We start from the raw sequence: 20,002 nt of genomic DNA on the forward strand, positions 1-20,002 counted from the left end.
GTGCAACTCTTCTCTACTCATCCCAACCGACGGTCAGAGAGCTATCTTGTAGCAAGCAAAGGGATTCAGAAGGATGCACAAGCAAAGCACGCCTTCCATGCCGCCTACCAAGCTGCACTAAAGAAAGTGTGCCGGAAGTCACGTGCTTTCGCAAGGACTTCTGGGAGTCTTTGGCAGACGGCGCGGCCAATAGTACAACATTGGGTGCAGTGGCGTCGTCTGCTGCATTGTCTTCTGCGCATGCGCAAGTGCACTGAGACGGCGGTCAAGGGGAAAGGGGGGGGGGAGCCTTCACGTCCGGCTTCAAAAAATGTGACGTAACGGCCTCTCCTACACACCCGCGTCACGTGCGCCGGATAAAGCAGCGCCGCGTATCCGGCTGCTCTGCAGGCCGAGCCGCATTCTTCGGCGGCGCCCTTTTCCAAAGGGGCTTCTGCGTGGTGGCGCGCATCGAGTGGCGGCCGCCGCTTTTAAAAGGGTGACCGGTCGGCGCGCAGTACGGGGTCCACCGACGTCGACGGTCATCAGCAACGTGCCTAAGTGCACTTGTCGCGTGTTCTTCACGCGTTTTGAGTGCGGAGGGCGGAGTGCGAGGAAAGGGAGCGGCCCCTGTTGTCACCACGGTAACATCCACGCGAGGCGCGTATCTCGTGAACGTTGCTGCATAGAGAAGCACATTTTGGTCAACACATGAGCTGGCACGTTAGATAAACGAGCGGCTCGCGTGCGCAACTCGGCGCGGCTGAGAAAATCGATCGATGGCCCGAAAACAGCGCGGGAGAGGTGGCTTATCATCCCGCACGCCAGTATGCTTATAATGCGCTCATATGCGGGAGTCCGTGCGTGTGTGTACGTTCGCTTGCGACTGCTTGCGCCCATAATAATTTCATATTTTTATTTGCCCTTTCTATCTTTATCTACAAGCTAAGCTCTTATAATCATTGCGCTGACAGCTTGAGCTCTCATTAGCACTTCCCTCTCTCGGTCTCCTTCTCTCTCGCTCTCTGTGCTTGTAGCACTATATGCGGAAGCGCAGGCTACGTCTGTTATGAATTGCGTGCACGTATACTGAGCAGTGTTCGCTGACGCAGATCGCGTGAGCTCTACGCTGCTTTAAGCTGCTGCGTCGTTGCTTGAATGGAATGAACAAACGGTAGGCGTGTCGTCGTTTCGACCGTCGTCACTATGACGGAGGCTATAGGCTTGAACAGTGGTTGCGTATCTTGGCCTTGCTTTTAAATACCGTGCTTTCGTGCATGCCAATATTTTGTAAAAACGATTATTTGTACATGCAGATGTTTCCGCAGCGGTTTGTTTTTCGTTTGATCTCGGTCATAATATGCAGGAAGCATGGCTTTGACACCGCAAGGCTCGCAACAGAGTTCGCAACAGAGTTCGCGAGGGTTTGGCTTTCTATATGTAGTCTTTGTTTCTCCACGTGCTATATCTGGTACAATACGCTGTAAACACGCAATACGCCCATATGGGAGTTAAAAGAGAGTAAATTGTCCTCTAGTACACTCCCTTCACTTTCTTTTATAAAAGGACTACTATAAAAGGAGTGCACTAGAGGACAGCTTATTCTCTCTTTGCTCCTTTCTGTGTAAATACATGCACCTTACTATAAATGCAACATTAGTTACTCTTTGCGCATTTTCAGAACGTATGCAACCTTATTTAGCGTCGTTACCTTTAGTGGTATGAGGGTTGATTCGCCACATTCCTGTGGTACTTGTGCAGAGCTGGTACGCACGGCCACCCGCCTGCTGGCTGGGACAATCTTACTGCAGTGTTGTTCAGTATTGTCATAATGCCTTTCCCTCCCCTTCCCTTCCCCAACGCGCAGGACTGTGAAGGTGTCCGAAGGAGTGAACGGCATCAGTCACTTCAACAGGCGGCGGCTCATCGATCCCAAGATGGAGGCGTACCGAGAATCCATGTGAGTTAACTGACACGTACCGCTACGATCCTGTATGGGAGAAAAAACGGAGTAGGCTGTCTTCTAGCGCACTATCTTTTATAAAAGGGCACCTTACTACCTTTTCTACTTCGGAACTGCTATAGCCAGTCTCCGGAGTAACATTGCTTTTGTAGACTTAGAGCAGCGCTCAGTGTGACTTGCAACAAGCAAGGCGCCTTTGGAGCTTCCTTCCTGAAGCAGTGTGGGAGCATGGTGACGGTTAAAGTTAATGAATATAACTCGCAATGACAAAGGTAGAGATTTTGCAGAGAGTATCACGCGTGGTGCTGGAAGTAGTAAGAGAATATGTCTATTTCGGGCAGATAGTGACAGCTGATCCGGATCATGAGAGGGGGATAACTAGAAGAATAAGAATGGGGTGGACCGCATATGGCAGGTTCTCTCTCAGATCATGAATGGCAGTCTACCAATATCCCTCAAGAGAAAGGTCTACAACAGCTGTATCTTACCGGTACTCACCTATGGGGCAGAAACGGGGAGGCTAACAAAGAGGGTTCAGCTTAAGGACAACGCAGCGAACTAGGGAAAGAAAAATGATAGGTTTAACGTTAAGAGATCGAAGTGGGCGGAGTGGGTGAGGGAACAAATGCGTGTTAATGAGGCCTAGTCAAAATCAAGAGGAAGAAATGGGCTTGGGCAGGGCATGTAATGCGAAGGCAAGATAACCGGTGGTCCTTAAGGGTAACGGAGTGGATTTCGAGAGAAGGCAAGCGTAGCAGGATGCAGCAGAAAGTTAGGTGGGCGGATGAGATTAAGAAATTTGCGGGAATAAGTTGGCCGCAACTGGCGAATGTGGGGGTTAATTGGAGAGACATGGGAGAGGCCTTTGGCCTGCAGTAGGCGCTGTCAGGCTGATGATGATTACGATGATGATGATCATGCCGCACACGCACTGCGGTCGTCAGCTGTGCATTGCAGTTCATATTGAGCGCGTCTGTGTATATCGGTGCTGTCCAATGTCTTCAAAGAACCATCGACACTGTGTGCAATCGGAACTGACGTGTATATTTTATTGTTTTCGCTGATCGCCTCAAAATCACTGCGGGAATTTCGAATGTTTGGCACATCTCATTGATTTTCTATTGCTTTTGGAAATAGATGGTGTGGACGCAGGGAGCATTTCACATGGTCAGATTTTGCGGAAAGGAAGAAGAGTCGGTTATAATAACAGAACCTATCTGTACTCTATTTTCTTTTAATTACAAGTTAAAAGTATCCCCATCGAGTTATGTGGTTTTGGCTACTGGCGGTCAACATATGGCGCCAGCTGTTGATGTCCAGGAAAGCTGAGAATGAGTGCTCCAAATCTTTAGAGAGTTAAGAGGAATTTCCACCCCACCTTCGTCAGAGCTTTACAGGAGGACATTACATAGTATTCCTTTGTACGGTCCAGTAGCGCACCCAGTCGGCCTCTGAACTTTTGAAGAGCACTGTACGGGCTTTAATCCAGATGGAAATTAAACCAAAGAAAAGAGATACAGCCGAACTTCGTTATAACGAAACAGTTTATAACGAAATAATGGGTATAACGAAGGATTTACGATTCCCCTTAGAAGCTCGTCAACACGGGCTATAACGAAGTTACGGCTATAACGAAGTAATCACCGGGCGACTACAACTTCGTTATAACGAAACGAGGTATGCACTTTCTGCGCGAAGTCCGGCAAAGGCAAAGCCCTAGCGTTCCCGCACGATGGCCAGCAGCCAATGCCCGCCGCGTGCCTGGGGCGCTCTCGAAGGCACTGCACCGCGGGGCAGGCACCACACCCTTTGGAAGCGGGGGGGGGGGGGGGGGGGGGGGGGCAGCTAGGCGCACACACAGCGCCGCGGGGAAGTTATTTACAGGACAGGCCGCGTGATTCGTGAATGGATGCAGGCGGGGCAATAATAGAAGGCTCATAGACGCGCCCGGTTAATGATGTGCTCGACGTCATTTGTCTGTGGGCCCTGTCAGAGACGTGACGCCGAAGCCATATCCCCGTTTACATCAACGTCCTTCACGACGGCGTTCGACAGCAGCGGCCCGAGATGAGGCGGGGAGGGGGAGAGAGCATAGATGGACCCCGTCAACCCCCCCTTATAACGAAGGCTGAATCCTGGAGCTACTCGGTGTAGTCTAACCTTCACGGAGCGGCAGTCGATCCAAGCGATGGGCTGAGGATCCGCGCCTTCTGATCGTCCTGTAGCGAGATCGATCGATGTCTGTTCGATGGCTTCGTACGGGGCTGAACAGCCGAGCAGGTCTCGCGATTTCGGTCGGAGTTGTGAAGCAGAATTCAGGATATGGCTGTGAGACTAAAGCTGGTTCGTAATATTTTCGCTCCAGAACAGGTCCCGACCAAGAAGTAACCCTCACCCACCCGACTAGATACTACCACGCAAATAGACCACGCCATAACCATTAAGTGTACAATTACATCTAAGATCAAGGGAAATTTAGTAATAATATTCAAATGTGGGGGTGAAATGCTGAGAAAGTCAATTCTCTTTTCCAGAACAATGTCTGATTGGAACTATTTGCCGTGAATATATTGCCGTCGTCTCATCTAATGATGTATTCTCCTGTCTGTCCTGGAACCGACTTGATCGTTTCCTTTTTGTGCGTTCGTTACCTCCGTATGTATAGTTTCTTTTTTGTGCTTATTTATTCCCATTAACAGTATTTTTTTCGCTTACCTGTAATAACTATCCCCGTAGCCAACCTCTGTAACTGATTAGGACGCGGAGATAAGAGATCAAGTAAAAAAAAATTAAAAATGTTTATCCTGCCGTCCGTTTTTGTTTCGTCGGGCTGAGTTGGGGTAAAAACGGGAAAGCAGTGGACCAGAACCGCGCCCAGTTTTAGACCGGAGGAGACTTTTGTCGGTGAAACAGAAGGACCCGACTGGCAGCAGAATACAACTTGAGCATGCTCTATATATGGCTCTATATGGGCGCACGAAATGCAGTCAAAGGCTTCTGCACCAGTTTTGCTCTAGCTGCTGACCGGCAAGAGTTACAGACCCCCGGCCTTCCCCTTAATCGTTCGTCGGATGCAACAAAATGTGAAACTCATTACTTGTCCTCTATGCAATATGAAAGGCGACAGTGTACAATAGCGGCCTTGATCTTTGCCCGTCTCCTTCAGCTATAGGCCACACAATAACAGCGTGCACTATAGCCTCTATACATTGTTTCACAGCGGACACAGACTCAGTTTCAGAACACAATGCTATATTTTTCTACTGCTTAACAGCGGTTTCCGTATTATGATGCTTTTTTTTTTCATAAGCTACCGCATGTTGCGCGGTATTCTGCGCGAAAAGACCGAATTTTAGCTAATTTTAGCGAAACATACACAGCCTCAAATTTTGTTCATTACCGATTAAGCGAAACGCATGTTTCGCCGTTTCAAACTGAAATTTAAACTACATTTGCTGGTCTCTAACTATCATCACTGCTGGTGAAGTAGCAAAGCACATAACGTTAACTGGCAGGAACGGCATGCAATTTTGGCTCCATTTTTGCTTATAAACGAACCAACCGACACAGCGTACAAATATATGTTATGCTCATATCTGAAGCGACCTTGCGTCGCAATCAGTACAGCCAGTTATGACGTATGAATTACTGCCTATAGGTCTGACCTATCGCGCCACACTCGTAGTGTTATTTGTCCGGATTGCAATAATCCGTCATCTATATGTTTGGGATAAAATACAAGCAATGCGAAAGTGCCGAGGTGACGGAATTTATTTCGTTTTACTTCGCCCAACTGAGACATTAAAAACCATTGTCTACACTGTTAGAGGTACCGTAATCAGCGACAGCGTAATACTGTTGTTTCGTTTCATACTAAGTCACTGAGATGCAAGTATTATGCACGATCATACAATTAATTAAATAACTAGTACTCAAACACACACAGCTCTTTACTTTACTGGTGCATTACTTCAGGACTCCTACTGGACTCCTACCTCAGTGTACTGTAGTAGCATATGTAATCACAAAATGCAGAAACAAACAAACACATGCTCGGCACCCGTTAGTTGTATGGTTTATGATGGATAAATTTCTAGCGTGGTAGAGCATTCATGCGTCCCCTTCCTTGGTCCTGGTAGTAAACATCGGCGTGATGTTTTTACCATACGAAAACAAAAAAGATTCATTCTTAGCACTGCATGCATTAAAAAAATGAAATTCTATCAAAGCGGCTAAAGTAAGAAAGCTTGTCACGCTAGCTTGTGTTAAATGCACACTCATCTACTTGCATAGGCTTCATAACGTGGGCTCTATGAGTGATTGCAACCTTATTCTGCCGCTAGCGTTATTGAAAGTTCGATTCCTGTTGTGGGAAAACGATACGTACCAGGATTTGTGTATGTTCTTCGACTCTCGCGCAGGAGTGTATTGCCTCTGGATGGTGTGAAAAAAAAGAAAAAAAAAAGGTCTATCGCACCTTTATTGTTCGACTTAGGGTCTTTGAATCTTGTAGCATACGCACCTGCCCTCCTACTATTTCTCTCTCTCACACACATACACTTAAGAATTCATATGCGTTCATGCTGTATGCGTCATGGGAGCAAGCCCACCTTCACTTGAACGCTTGTACTGCCACTCCGTTTGCGAAGCTGTCGATGCAAACCCCCGGCCGGCCCATAACCGAGCGGGCCCCGTATGGCTGCGGCAGCGTGTTTGTGTGTGTGTGCGTACAGTAGAGGGGCTGTACACAGCGGCGTCGTGTGGATGGGAACGTTATGGCCTCCTTTATGCCTCGCGGCGTAAACAGACGGGCTTGCTTGGCACGGGGCCGAGGTTCGGTCTAACCCCCGAATAAAGTAAAAGAACAGGAAAAGGAAAAACACAAAGCCACTCGCGCGCCCTTCGTGAGTTTGGCGGCGAGGGGTTTGCAGAAAAGAGACGCCAATGAGAGCGGCCGTGTTCGCCGCAAACGTCATCGCGTGTAAACGGTCCTCGCGCCACGCAGCTGCCCCTGTGAAAAAGCTGTTGCTCTTCGGCCCCCTCCCCTTTTTCACTTCTTTTCTTCTGGCACATTGCCTCTCTGGTCCTTTGTAGAAGCGGGCCGTGTTGGGCTAGGGTGATGGCCGCCGCAGATGTCGACCGACGTGACCCCGATGGAACGGCGCTTTAACTCCGCTTGGAAGATCACGTCACAGGGGGTTTCCCTGAGGCTCAGGCCGCTGCGAAGCAGCTTTGAACAAAAACAGGGCACCGACCGTCGTCGACATGTTTAACGACCAATATTGCCTTCTCCTGCGACCGTCGTATACATATATATCCGAGACGCCTAGCCGGAAGAGGGGGGAGACATTTTTTGTACACGCAGTTGTATACGCAATTGCTTTCGGCGGCGCTCGCAGATTGTCGTTTTGTATTTGAATTTTGTCGTAACTGTATTTGTTGTTCTGACGGCCTATTGTTCTGCGCACTTCTGTCTTTCTCATATTCACTCTTACGAAATCGCCGAAAAGACAGATTACCAAGGCTATGCATATATAGCCCGTATCTCCTTTTCGATAAAGCTGCGTTGAACACTTGCGGATTTCAGTGTGAATTTGCGGTTTTGCCACCCTCGGCAGGTTTGCATGTAAAGAGAGCCGTCGCTCTTGTACGCCTCGACGTCATTTATAGATTCGCGTCGGTTCGTGTATAGTGCAAGTTTCTGGATGTGGTATACGAATATCAAAACAGTTAAAAAAAAAACGTCGTCGATTTGCGTAGTTAAGCCAAATGTGAATAAAGTGCGCACTCCGGTTTTCATTCCGGTTCCGGTGTTCAGATGCGCTGTTCACGGATGGAAGTTATTCGAACAGCGATAATAGGTGAATGCCCTCATACACAGAACTGGTCATTCTCTACTTAAAATTCGTAGTTCCATGGTGCTACTCATACTACTCCTCGCGGAGTGGTGCAGTGGTTAAGATACGAGGGGGTACCCAAAAGAAACTGGACTTATTTGTTCACATTTTAAGCACAGACCTACAAACTCCTTCAAAGTATTCCCCACTTGCAATGATACGCTTGTAAAATCTTACATTCCATTTTTCAAAACATTGTTTAAATTCATCTTTTGTGATGCTTGACAGTGCCTTCGTCGTTTTTTTTCTTCACCTCAGCAACATCGGCGAAACGCTTTCCATTCACCTATTTTTTCATTCTAGAAAACTAAGAAAGTAGCACGGGGCAAGGTCGGGAGAGTATGAGGGTTGAGGAACAGAGGTCATGCCATTTTTGGTCCGAATTTGACGTAGAGACAGGGCTGTGTGAGCAGGGGCATTGCCATGGTGGAAAAACCAGTCACCCGTCTGCCACAAATCAGGCCGCTTCCACCAAACACTGTTGCCCAATCTTTTCAAAACATCCAAGTAGAAAGCCTGGCTAACTGTCTGACCCTGCGGAACAAATTCTCAATGGACGATTCCTCTCACGTCGAAAAACAAATCAGCATTGTTTTGAGGTTTGGTTTCACATGACGAGCTTTCTTGAGGAGAGTTTCAAATTGGGCTAGTTGGTGGTTGTTATTCTCGTGCATTGTTGCGCTTACGAAGGAACTTGGACACAATCAGGGACGACACAGAACAGATGTGCGCAAACTATCAACTGCAAGTTTATTTCTGAGTGCATGTATATATAGGCATTGTCAAGACAAAAACAAAAACAAATCCGTGATCACATCGTCATGGCAAGATATCTTTTAACGTCCTGTCCAGCAGTAAAAAACATGCATTATCTTTCTGACTTAGCTGTTTGTTTTTATTTTTCCAAAAATTCTTTTTCCTGATTTGAGAGCTCGATAGAAGGCACGCTTACACATGGCCCTTCTTTTCCTGATTGTATGCAGTATGCTTCCCAAAGTTCCCTGATTAGCTTCTCTCTTGAACCGAGCAGTATTGCTGTCTGCTTAAAGTGAGGTGTGCAATTTTTGCATCTGGCGCAATGCGCTGCAAGATTTCCCGTGTATTATTTCGTGTACATCGGGCCTTAACATACCACAAGTGTCCCCGCTCACCCGTATAAGGTTTTTCATCGAACTCATCGCCGAGGCAAGATGCCGAACAAGAACTCTCACCTACGCTGTCTCCCATGGATTGACAACCCAAGTTATTTCAGCACTCTTTGGCTGGATGACCCCAACAGAAGCAACGTGTCGACGCCTTTGCAAGGTATTGCGAGCAGAGACATGGAGGCAAGTCAGGATCTACCGCGACCACATCAAATTGATCTGCTCTTCGACGCTAGGAAAAGGACAAAGTAAGCACATGATTAAATACTTTGTAGACTGGGCGGAAGGGTTGGCGGAACGTAAGTGGGCTGAGTCTTTTAGAAATCTGCCAAGAAAGAAGAAAAAGAAATACGACTCAGACGTGCCTAACGTGTTCAACTACTCGGGACGCGAAATGCCGCCTGCGATTCTCGACACGTTGAAAAAGGGACCCAAATATGCCGTTCAGCCAACCCTCAAGCCATTGGAAGTTCTAGGCTTGATTCGCTCCATTGCAAACCGAGCTCAATCAGAAGAAAAGAATGCATGCGTCAAAGAGGCATTATTGTGCATAAATGAAAGAAGCAAGCAAAAGGATGCCAGAGTGGTTCCAAAGAAAACTGTCGATTTTCTACGTAATAACAGACAAACTTTTGATGGCAGACAAGACAGGAGGCTTTGCCGTAGTGGAAGCAGGTGACTACCACGCAAAAGCTCTGGATGCAATCTCAAAAAATTTCACCAGGCAAGAGCAACTCAACGAAAGAACCCTGAAGAAAAACCGCAACCAAGCGGCAAAGCTATGCGAGAGCGCAGGCCTGGAAAAACTCGCTAAAGCAGTTAAGGACAGCAAGAAGCTTACTCTGAGGCCATTCTTCTCAATTAAGACGCACAAACCAGGAGCACCATTCCGAACTATAGTTGAGGATAAGGGCACATGGCAAAGGAACATAGCGGGATACCTCCAGTGCCATCTGAACAAGCTTCCGGTGAAAGACCCGTTCGTCATCAGAAATTCGAACGAAGTCATCGAATACCTGAAGAATGATCCCAGTGTGACTTGTTTCTCCATTGACGTGACAGACCTTTTCTACTGTGTACCGCGGGAGCAGGTGCTTGAGTGCGTAGAAGAGTGCATTGGAGAATATGGCTGCGTGAAGTTTATGAATGAGAGCGCCATTAGTACCACAGATTTTCTTGCTCTGCTGAAAGCATACCTTTCATCATTGTGTGTCGAGTTCAATGGTGCTGTTTTCTCTCAAAATGACGGAATTTGCATAGGATCTGCTATAGCCCCCGTTCTCTGTGACATCTTCCTTGCCAGAGGGGACAGAGAGTTGGAAAAAACATTGGTACCGCTTGGTGTTACAAAGTGCTTCCGTTATGTAGACGACTTTTTGGTTTGTGCAGATAAAACCTTTGCCACGCCCAACGTGTTGGAAGAAACTTTGGAGCAGTTCAAAAGAGCCCACAAGGGGCTCACATTTACCCACGAGCTACCTGCAAACAACAACCTACAGTTCCTTGATCTAGCTCTCACTCTTGAACCACATATATGCTGGCAGTACAAAACGCGCAATGAGAAAGGCCTACTACCGTATGACTCTGCCCATTCCAAGCTGATCAAACGAAATATGGCCATGTCATGTTTTGAGCAGGCCATAAAGAAATCATGCAGCCACAAGATGCAAGAAAGCTTCCATCTGCAGGCAACACGCCTGAGAAAAGCAGGCTATCCGACACCTTTGCTCGTTTCCGTGGCAGAGAAAGTGCTAAGAAGGACAGTCCGAACAAAGGACCAAGGCAATGCCAAAGAAAAGAAGAGGCCTGTGGTTATCCCATACGTCCATGCACTTTCCCACAACCTGAAAAAGGTTGCACAAAGACACGACGTAAAAGTTGTTTTTTCAGCACCCAAAAAATTGAAAGCAATGTGCGCGAAAGTAAACGACGAAGACAATGCCGAGAAAGAGGTGTCATGTGGCGTCAAACATGAGACAAAGTTCGTGGAATGCCGCGAAGGTGTTGTGTATAAGATACCGCTATCATGCGGGCAAACGTACGTTGGCCAGACCAGTAGGTGCCTCAATGAGAGGCTCAGAGAACATAGGCGCAACTGCAGTCTTGTCAACTCACCGGGAAATCTTGCAGCGCATTGCGCCAGATGCAAAAATTGCACACCTCACTTTAAGCAGACAGCAATACTGCTCGGTTCAAGAGAGAAGCTAATCAGGGAACTTTGGGAAGCATACTGCATACAATCAGGAAAAGAAGGGCCATGTGTAAGCGTGCCTTCTATCGAGCTCTCAAATCAGGAAAAAGAATTTTTGGAAAAATAAAAACAAACAGCTAAGTCAGAAAGATAATGCATGTTTTTTACTGCTGGACAGGACGTTAAAAGATATCTTGCCATGACGATGTGATCACGGATTTGTTTTTGTTTTTGTTTTTGTCTTGACAATGCCTATATATACATGCACTCAGAAATAAACTTGCAGTTGATAGTTTGCGCACATCTGTTCTGTGTCGTCCCTGATTGTGTCCAAGTTCCTTCGTAAGCGCAACAATGCACGAGAAGAGCTTTCTTGAGGCGAGGTGAATTTGAAGTTTTCCATTGGCATGGTTGTTGCTTTGATTCAGAATTCGATTCAGGAACTCTTGAGTTGTCCCCATAGCATCGCCCTTGTACGTCTTTCTTAATATTTCAAGAGTTTCCAATTCAACTTTTTCCAAGCAAAAATCAGAATTTCACCGGCGCACGCTGTTCACGAAAATCAGTCATTGCAAAAACGACATTCACACAAAACAGTCGTCACTCTAAAACTCTGCCTAAACTAGTCTGACCTCCTTCAACGACGGCACTCGGCTTACTGACTCTGGAATGTTCGTTCTATGCACTCCTAGTGGCAAAACGCGGTACCACAGAAGCTTTGCCGACCAAAAAATTTAGTCCGGTTTCTTTTGGGTACCCCCTCGTATATGTGCCACTGCCGTAAGATGTCCCCTGTGGGGCTTCTGCGACCCAGGCTGCTCTTCCCGAGCAATCTGATCAATCATCAATTTAAATGCCCCCTGCCACGGTGCGCAGTATGCTCACTATCCGGTGGGCAGTTTGTGATGACGCCCCAAGGTCACGTGACCTAGGTTGCTCACCTGCCTCCAAGGTTGCTTCTCTGGGAATTTTTCGCCCCCGGCCAACGGCGCCGACCACGACGTCGGATTTTCTCCGGCATGAGCTCCTTCGCGTTAAAAAGTGCTTCTCCTGCGTTTGTTTTTTGTGTGCGTGCATGCGTGCTTGCTTGTGTGCGTGTGTATGGGTACATGCTCTCGCGTGCATTCGTGTCTAGGTCGACCCGCAGAACACATTATTAAAAACCACAACAACAAAGAAAAGCCCAATTTCATCGCCGCTTTTGCACGAAACATAATGCCGGATGAGCGAATTACACGGTGCACCATTGCACCTCTAACAAAACGCGGCATGGACGCGAATAAATCAACTTTCTCCGCCGGAGTCTCGTTCCATTACGACGGCGGTTGTATACAGTGCATGTCTACCGGAGAGATGTGACGACACCGAGGTGGGGCCTCTCGCAGGGCGATGCGGTGGCAGCTCATCATGGAGCCCGCGCGCGTGTGCAAGAAGAAGCGCCTGCTGCGCGGCCGCAAGGCGCGCATCTGTCGCAAGGAGCCCAAGGTGGTGCGCGAGATCGCGCGCGGCGTCGACCTGGGCATCCGCGAGTGCCAGAACCAGTTCCGCTTCCACCGCTGGAACTGCTCCACGCTACGCTCCTCCATGAAGAAGGTGCTCATGAAGGGTGAGTTCCCCTCCCCCCCCCCCCCCCTCTATCTCCCTCTCTCCGCCCTACAAGTCCTTTCATTCCTCTCCTTTTTGTCCCCCATCTCTCCTACCCCAGCCTGGCGCAGTTGCGGTGACACCACTTAGCTCGGTGAACATTTACATGCATGCGCCGCAGCCTGACGCAGTTGCGATGGCACCACTTAGCTCGGTGAACAGTTACATGCATGCGCCACAGCATTGCGCAGTTGCGTTGACACCACTTAGCTCGGTGAACATTTACATGCATGCGCCGCAGCCTGACGCAGTTGCGATGGCACCACTTAGCTCGGTGAACAGTTACATGCATGCGCCACAGCATTGCGCAGTTGCGCTGACACCATTTATCACGGTGAACAGTTACATGCATGCGCCGCAGCCTGACGCAGTTGCGATGGCACCACTTAGTTCGGTGAACAGTTACATGCATGCGCCACAGCATTGCGCAGTTGCGTTGACACCATTTATCACGGTGAACAGTTACATGCATGCGCCACAGCATTGCGCAGTTGCGTTGACACCATTTATCACGGTGAACAGTTACATGCATGCGCCACAGCATTGCGCAGTTGCGTTGACACCATTTATCACGGTGAACAGTTACATGCATGCGCCACAGCATTGTGCAGTTGCGTTGACACCATTTAGCTCGGTGAACAGTTACATGCATGAGCCACAGCCTTGCACAGTAGCGGTGACGCCACATAGATCGGTGAACAGTTACATGCATGCGCCAGGCAACTTTCCTTTTCCCCAAATAGGCAATGGGGACAACTCCCTCCAAATTTTTGCCTGAGTAAAAATTATTGCTTGGCGCTTTCCTAATGTATGTACATGCGAATGTACGTCCAGATGTCCATGATCAAAATACACACTTATTGCTGAGAAATTTTGATTTAAAAATGAAAGATTTTTTTTTAAGCGAAAGCATTCTGGGATCATATACTAGAAGTGAATGGCAGTATATAGCCTAGCCTCAGAAATCCACACCTGGTTTTAATGCCATCGCGGCTAGTTTTGCATGCGACAATGTCCTGTAGTGGCGGTATACCTGCCGTCCATGTTTTTTTTTTTTTTACTTTCTATGCAGCTTATAACACTCAGTTTCCAGTGAAAGTAGCTTATTTGTCATTAGGACGTGATCACGTATCGATACAGGCCTACTTTACATTTGCTGTCAGTGCCCCACTGAATAAAGTATTAAAGATGACACCGCATTGAATGATGCGATTAGAGTGCTCGAGAACTGGCTTCAATATTTCTTTACCTAGTAATTTCATTTAATACAGTGGAAGGGAAGGAGACAGAGATAAATGAGCATGATGAGCAAGAAATTACCTTCGTCACCGTGTGCATAACTATACCAAACACAATCCAGGAAAAAAAATTCCACCGCAGGAAACAAGCGGGATTACGTAGTGGGAATTGCAAAATGAAAATAAAACAGAAGAAAACACTTTCAAACCAGGCCACTGTTCCAGTCCTTTGTCGACTAGTACCTAGTACGGTCAGCGTGGTGAGTTGAAATCTCACTTCAATATCGACACTGACAATTGTATTGCAAAACAAGTTAATTCAAACTCGCTTAATCCGAATTTCTGGTTTATACATATTGCCGTCTTGGCATCCTCGGTATCGCGTGCATTAAGGGGAGCCCAATTCCGCTGCCCCTGTTTCGAACTTTGTTCAGTTCGAGCAGACATTGAATGACGAGCGCCCCCTGGCATCCGCTGTGCGCAGACACGCGCGAGGCGGCTTTCGTGGACGCCATCGTGGCGGCCGGCGTGGTGTACGCGCTGACCGAGGCGTGCGCCCAGGGCCGGCTGCTGGACTGCCAGTGCCGGCGGCGACACAACGCCGCCAACCACCTGCAGGGGCGCACCGGGTGCGACCACTACGTCGACTTCGGATACCACAAGTCGAGAGACTTCATGAACCGCAAGCGCGTCGGCGACCTGCGCGCCACCATCCTTTCGCACAACTACGAAGCCGGACGCCAGGTGAGTAGTATATGCGTGAGTGACGGCATGCGCAGGGGTCTTGATGTGAAAACCATGCGCCTTCGCTATATTGGAGCTCCATTGGGAGAGTGTGTGGACGCCCCTTATAGTACAGCAGGAGCAACCAATACTGACAGTAACTCGCTGCGGCTTGTGTTTTGTAGTGGTGCTGTGTGTACACATACCCGCTGCGGTGGCTCAGTAGTCAGAGCGCTCGGCTGCTGAGCCGGAGTATACCCGGATTGCGATGGAGGCGAAACGCTAAAGATGCCCGTGTACTGTGCGATGCCAGTGCAGGTTGGTGCAAGATCCCCAGGTGGTCGAAATTATTCCGTATAGCTCTCCACTTCGGCACCTGTTTTTTTCTTCTTTTAATTTTCTTTTTCTCTCTCTCTCTCTCTCTCTCCTTTATCCCTTCAGTTACGGCGCGGTTGAGGTGTCCAACGAGATGTAAAACAGTTGTGCGCCATTTAGTTTCCTCAAAGACCAAAACCAATGTCGTCATCTGCGGCAAGAGCTTTGCCTCGTCTGTTGCGCGATGGCCTGCGTGAGTAAACTGTAGACTTTCATCAAGGAAAAGGTAGCCGATCAGTGCGGGATCGTCCATTGTTGTTGACCATTTTCACATGTCACCTTCTGTTCGTGCTCTTTACTTTCGAGCCTGACCATTTCAGGCATAACTATCATTAGCTCACCAAAAGTCGCAAGGCGTTGGCCGTATACTGCTGAAACAAATGATCTTCGCCAGTTACTGCTGATTACGTGTTCCTAAGTCATCACTGGTCGTCGTATTGTTACTGCACGCAGGTGACAAAAAGGGTACCCCTGCTGAACATGTACCATGCAGCAACCATGAGCAACAGCAACACTCGCGCAACACATATTCAAAAAGTTGACAGCTTCGTCCACTTCTTTCAAGGACAGGTCTCTAAAACGGCACGAAACACCAAAGCATCAGGCCGCATCGCAGCGACCACGTATGCAGCACACTCCGAGTGCTGTTTGTTCTAAACTGTCCTCACTTTGCTCTGCTGGCTCGCAGGCGGTTCGACTGCACCTGGAGCGGGTGTGCCGTTGCCACGGCATGTCCGGCACCTGCTCGCTCAAGACCTGCTGGCGCAAGCTGCCCACCTTCAGCAAGGTCGGCCTGCGGCTCAAGCAACGCTTTCAAGGCGCCGTGCGCGTCACGGCCGGCAACTCGGGCAAGGGTTTCGTGCCGGAGTCGGCGCGGCCGCCGGGGCGCGAGGACATCGTCTTCTCCGAAGAGTCGCCCGACTACTGCGATCCGGACAGACGCACCGGTTCGCTGGGCACACGCGGCCGCCACTGCAAGCTGGGCTCGCCGGGCCCCGACAACTGCCGCACCCTGTGCTGTGGACGCAAGGTGCGCAGCCGGCAGACGGTGGTCAGCGTGGCGTGCAACTGCACTTTCCAGTACTGCTGCAACGTCACGTGCCAGACGTGTCTCGAGACTCTGCAGGAGACTACGTGTCTATAGTGGCCGCGTGAACACGTGTTCGTTGTAGTGGTGCTGACCCTGCTTAGCTCTTTCTCTTTCTTATCCCCTCGACCACAGTGAAGACTCGCAATGTTAGGCTTAGGGAGAGGCGAGTGTCGAGACTGTGGCTCCTCCTCCTCTAACGCCAGGAGAAGAGCGCTTATAGTTGTGCGAAACGTCGTATACGCGAATGACAGAAACTGCTTCGTTCTTCAATCGATGGCTAGTTATTTAGAACAGAACTTTTTCTTCCACTTGTCTCGTCCGTGGCTTCGTAGCGCTTTCACAAAGCTGGCAACAGAAGTTCGAGAGCTACCCTGTTTTGTTTTTTTCCATCTTTTTGCTGTGGCTGAACAGCTTTCGCACAAGGGTCCACCAGGCCACTGGGGCTCGTCCGTAGCGCAGGCTCGCCAGGCTTAAACTGCGTCTTCGTTTTCGACAAGGTCTGTGATATAGTGAACACTGGGCTCCATGAGCTCGTGCTGCGAACGCTCGGCGGTGTGTGTATGTGTGTGTGTACATAAGTGGACTGGAAGCCAGCCTCTTTGCGGGGCCGTGTCGGTGCATCGCGTCCTCTTCGGCCTGCAAGAGGTCGCGGACGCTGCATTGTGTGAGCGCTATACAGGACTGCGGACGAATATGCAGACTTGCGCGCTGCGGGCTAGCAGGAAATCGAGTGTAGGTGGCATTTTTTTTTAATTTTCTTTCACGTTGTTGTTGCCTTTGGTGGTTTGTGAAGAGGACAGTGTTCGTGGCTTCTCGCCTACCCGGCTGATGGCATTTAAGACCTGGTATAGTCAAGTTTCTGCGCTTTGGTGTTCTTACTGTGCTTTTTATTTTTGTTTCCAGTCAAGAGTGAAAGTTTAGATGGTGGCTTATAGTGTGAACCACGCATGCGCCACTGGTTACCGTGAAAATTTGTTGATGTGTATAGTATAGTGGCAATTTTGATTCGTAGTTCAAGGCATTTCATTAGCGACCATATGTCCACGGTTCATGTCGTTGGCTTTTTTCTGTCGTGTTGTTACTGTGTGTTGTAGCGTTCGTAGAGACATGTTTTTTTTTCGGTGGCTTCTTCGCCGCGGGCACGGTGTTGATTGCGCTTGTCTATTGTACAGCCGAGACTTCCTATCAGTTGTTTTTGCGGGTGAAACGCGAGACAGGCAATAGGAGCGGAATATTTCTTTCTGGCGTATAGGGGCGCAGGCTGTATGCGCTTTAGTTGATTCATAAAGCGGTACTCCAAGGCCGCATTTATGGGTAGTTTCTGTTTATGAAAATAATTTATATACAATAAAAAAGCTCGGCCTAGATGAGAGCAATCGACACCGTGAGTTCCGCTTTCGATGAGGGGTGTTCGCCGTCACGCATTTTGTGTCATTGTTCTTTTCGATGACTAACATTTCCACCGCATGACTGACTTCAGATCGTTTTCAAACTGCAATGCTGGATAGCCTAGCTTCGGCACGTGGGAAAGGTGGTGTGCCTTCCTCTTGAAAACTGGCCTGCATGAAATTAGAGAGAGAATGTTTCATAACTTTTCGCCAAAGACGATAAGGCAATATATACTCGGTTGTGTTTTACCGCGCACGAAGGCTCGTTAAAAAGTTGATGTAGTTGATGATATAGAACACTCATTCACAGTTTTGGAGGTCGGAAATAATGAATTGCAATTGGACAACGGTTGCGAGACTGTTAATACGATAGCATGAAGGCAGCTAATGAGCGTGTTCTACTCCTATGAGATTTTGCGTCGTTATTTATTGTTCTACGAAAGCATTTATTACCGTAATGGATTGTATACTGCGATGTATGTTTCCGCAAAAGGCAGAAGCTTTAAAAGTCCGTGCCAACTTTCGTTCGTAATCAGTCGTCGTGTCAATGCTCGAGCGATTAATCATGAAGGGAAAAGCTCTAAAGCTAACGTAAGCCTATGTCAGATCAATATTGAGTATAGGTTATTGCGTGCTGAATGTTGCGGGCATAATTAAAAAATAATTAGGTTTCAGAACATTGTTCGTGAATATGAAGAAACTTTTTTTTCCCCCCTTGAGTCAAAAAAACATATGCAGAGGCATTCTATAGTGTGCTGGTTTCTTTGATTTGTAGAATTCAAAGACAAATGCTTTGGGTAGTATCATGACTATTCACAAGCATGCGGTATTCAAAGATAAATGCTTTGGGCCGTATCATGACCATTCACAAGCACGCAGTTGTTACCTGTGCAAGGTGTGTTGCTGGGCGAGTTGGTTGGGATTCATCTTGAGAAAAAAACAGCGCTTGCAGACAAAGGACCAGAACAAGAAGGACACACAACTGCGCTGACTAACAACTTTTATTTCGGAAGGGGGCCGATCCGCACCTTTTATACAAACTAGAGGGAATGATGCGCACGCGCACAGATCAGCAAAGTGGGAGCATGGAAAGAGCCAATACATAGACCAACTATTCTTATCGTCACTGATAACCAACAACGCAGCCAAAACAAGCGAGAAAAGAAAAAAGAAAAAAGAGATAGAAACAACGGGGGAAACAAAGGCAGGGAGCGCAAAGAAACAATTCCAAAAAGTTCTGAAAAGATCCCGAAGAAGCCAACAACCAACACGGCTAAACGAATGACGATGAAAGGTGACAAAGATGAACAGACAAGCATAAAAAGTGCAGGAAAAGCCGAAATAAAAGTTGTTAGTCAGCGCAGTTGTGTGTCCTTCTTGTTCTGGTCCTTTGTCTGCAAGCGCTGTTTTTTCTCAAGATGTTACCTGTAGTTAGCCTCCAGAAAAGCGCGATAGTTTGTACGCAAAGTAAAAGCACGTACAGAACCCGTGTTTTCCACATGAGAAGCGTAAGCTGGAGATACATAGTGACCATCATATTTTCTTCATGACGTTGTAGAGTGCGATCACTGCAGTCGTTCTTGCACTTTGCATTCACATGTTGTCCCGGGTTCGCCGCCTCGCCATAGCGGCGAGAGAAGAGCCGGAAGTGTTTGGGCATCCGTGTTCGTGACCGGGTGCGAACTAGCGGCGACCTTTTTAGAAGCTTATTTGCAGACTTAACTTATTTTGTTCCACAACATTAGCATTTCTTTGCTTTTTTTTTTTTGACCACGCGCACCATGCGACTGTTTGTTTACCACCAGCGTGCCTTCAGTGCCATCGAAAACAATGTTTTTTTTTTTAACCTTATGTGCATTATAAAGATGTTGTTTTGTAAAGTATTGTGTGTGGTGTGTTCTCGGTTTAGTCCAAGTTAAATTTTGTCGTCTGACCAACCATGTACTCTCGGCTTCACTCCGCAAGCCGCGTGAAATCGACATCGACACTCTAAACACCAATAAGCCTACATGGAAGTAGAAAGAGAGTAAGTTGTCCTCTAGCGCGCTCCCTTTAATAACAGGGAGTAAATCAGAGGTCAGTTTACTCCCTTTTTTACTCCTTCCTGTTTATAGTGTAGGCGTAAATCTCTTCCTTAAAGCGTCAAGCGACCGTTGGTGATCAGAGCGTTTGTCAAAAGTTTAGAGCCCAACGGATTCCCTTGGGTTCCCGTGTTGTATGACACCTGCAGCATTCGTGGTTTCTCCTAACCTTCGGAGGGGTGACGACATGCATTAGTTCCTCTCGCACGCAAGAAATTTTAAAAGCTGGTGACACAGCATAGCCCAGAACCAACCCCTCGGCCTCTATCCTTTTTGACAAAGGCTGTA

General features: G+C 48.1%; 1 protein-coding gene across 2 annotated transcripts in view; it reads left to right on the plus strand.

Annotated features, from left to right (window-relative positions):
* Window positions 1-19,513, plus strand: part of LOC149342837 (protein Wnt-6-like) — a 48,373-nt gene extending 28,860 nt beyond the window's left edge. For both annotated transcript variants that reach the window (XM_089545334.1, XM_089545335.1), the window contains 4 exons: window positions 1,847-1,939; window positions 12,561-12,781; window positions 14,542-14,801; window positions 15,844-19,513. In XM_089545334.1, the coding sequence (XP_089401460.1) occupies window positions 1,847-1,939; window positions 12,561-12,781; window positions 14,542-14,801; window positions 15,844-16,299 (1,030 nt within the window). In that variant the 3' untranslated portion in view covers window positions 16,300-19,513. The remainder of the gene's footprint in view (window positions 1-1,846; window positions 1,940-12,560; window positions 12,782-14,541; window positions 14,802-15,843) is intronic.
* Window positions 19,514-20,002: the final 489 nt, after the last annotated feature.

The sequence above is a fragment of the Amblyomma mixtum genome, chromosome 5 (assembly GCF_055824585.1).
Source record: "Amblyomma mixtum isolate Tamu chromosome 5, ASM5582458v1, whole genome shotgun sequence".
NCBI classification, from domain to species: Eukaryota; Metazoa; Arthropoda; class Arachnida; order Ixodida; family Ixodidae; genus Amblyomma; species Amblyomma mixtum.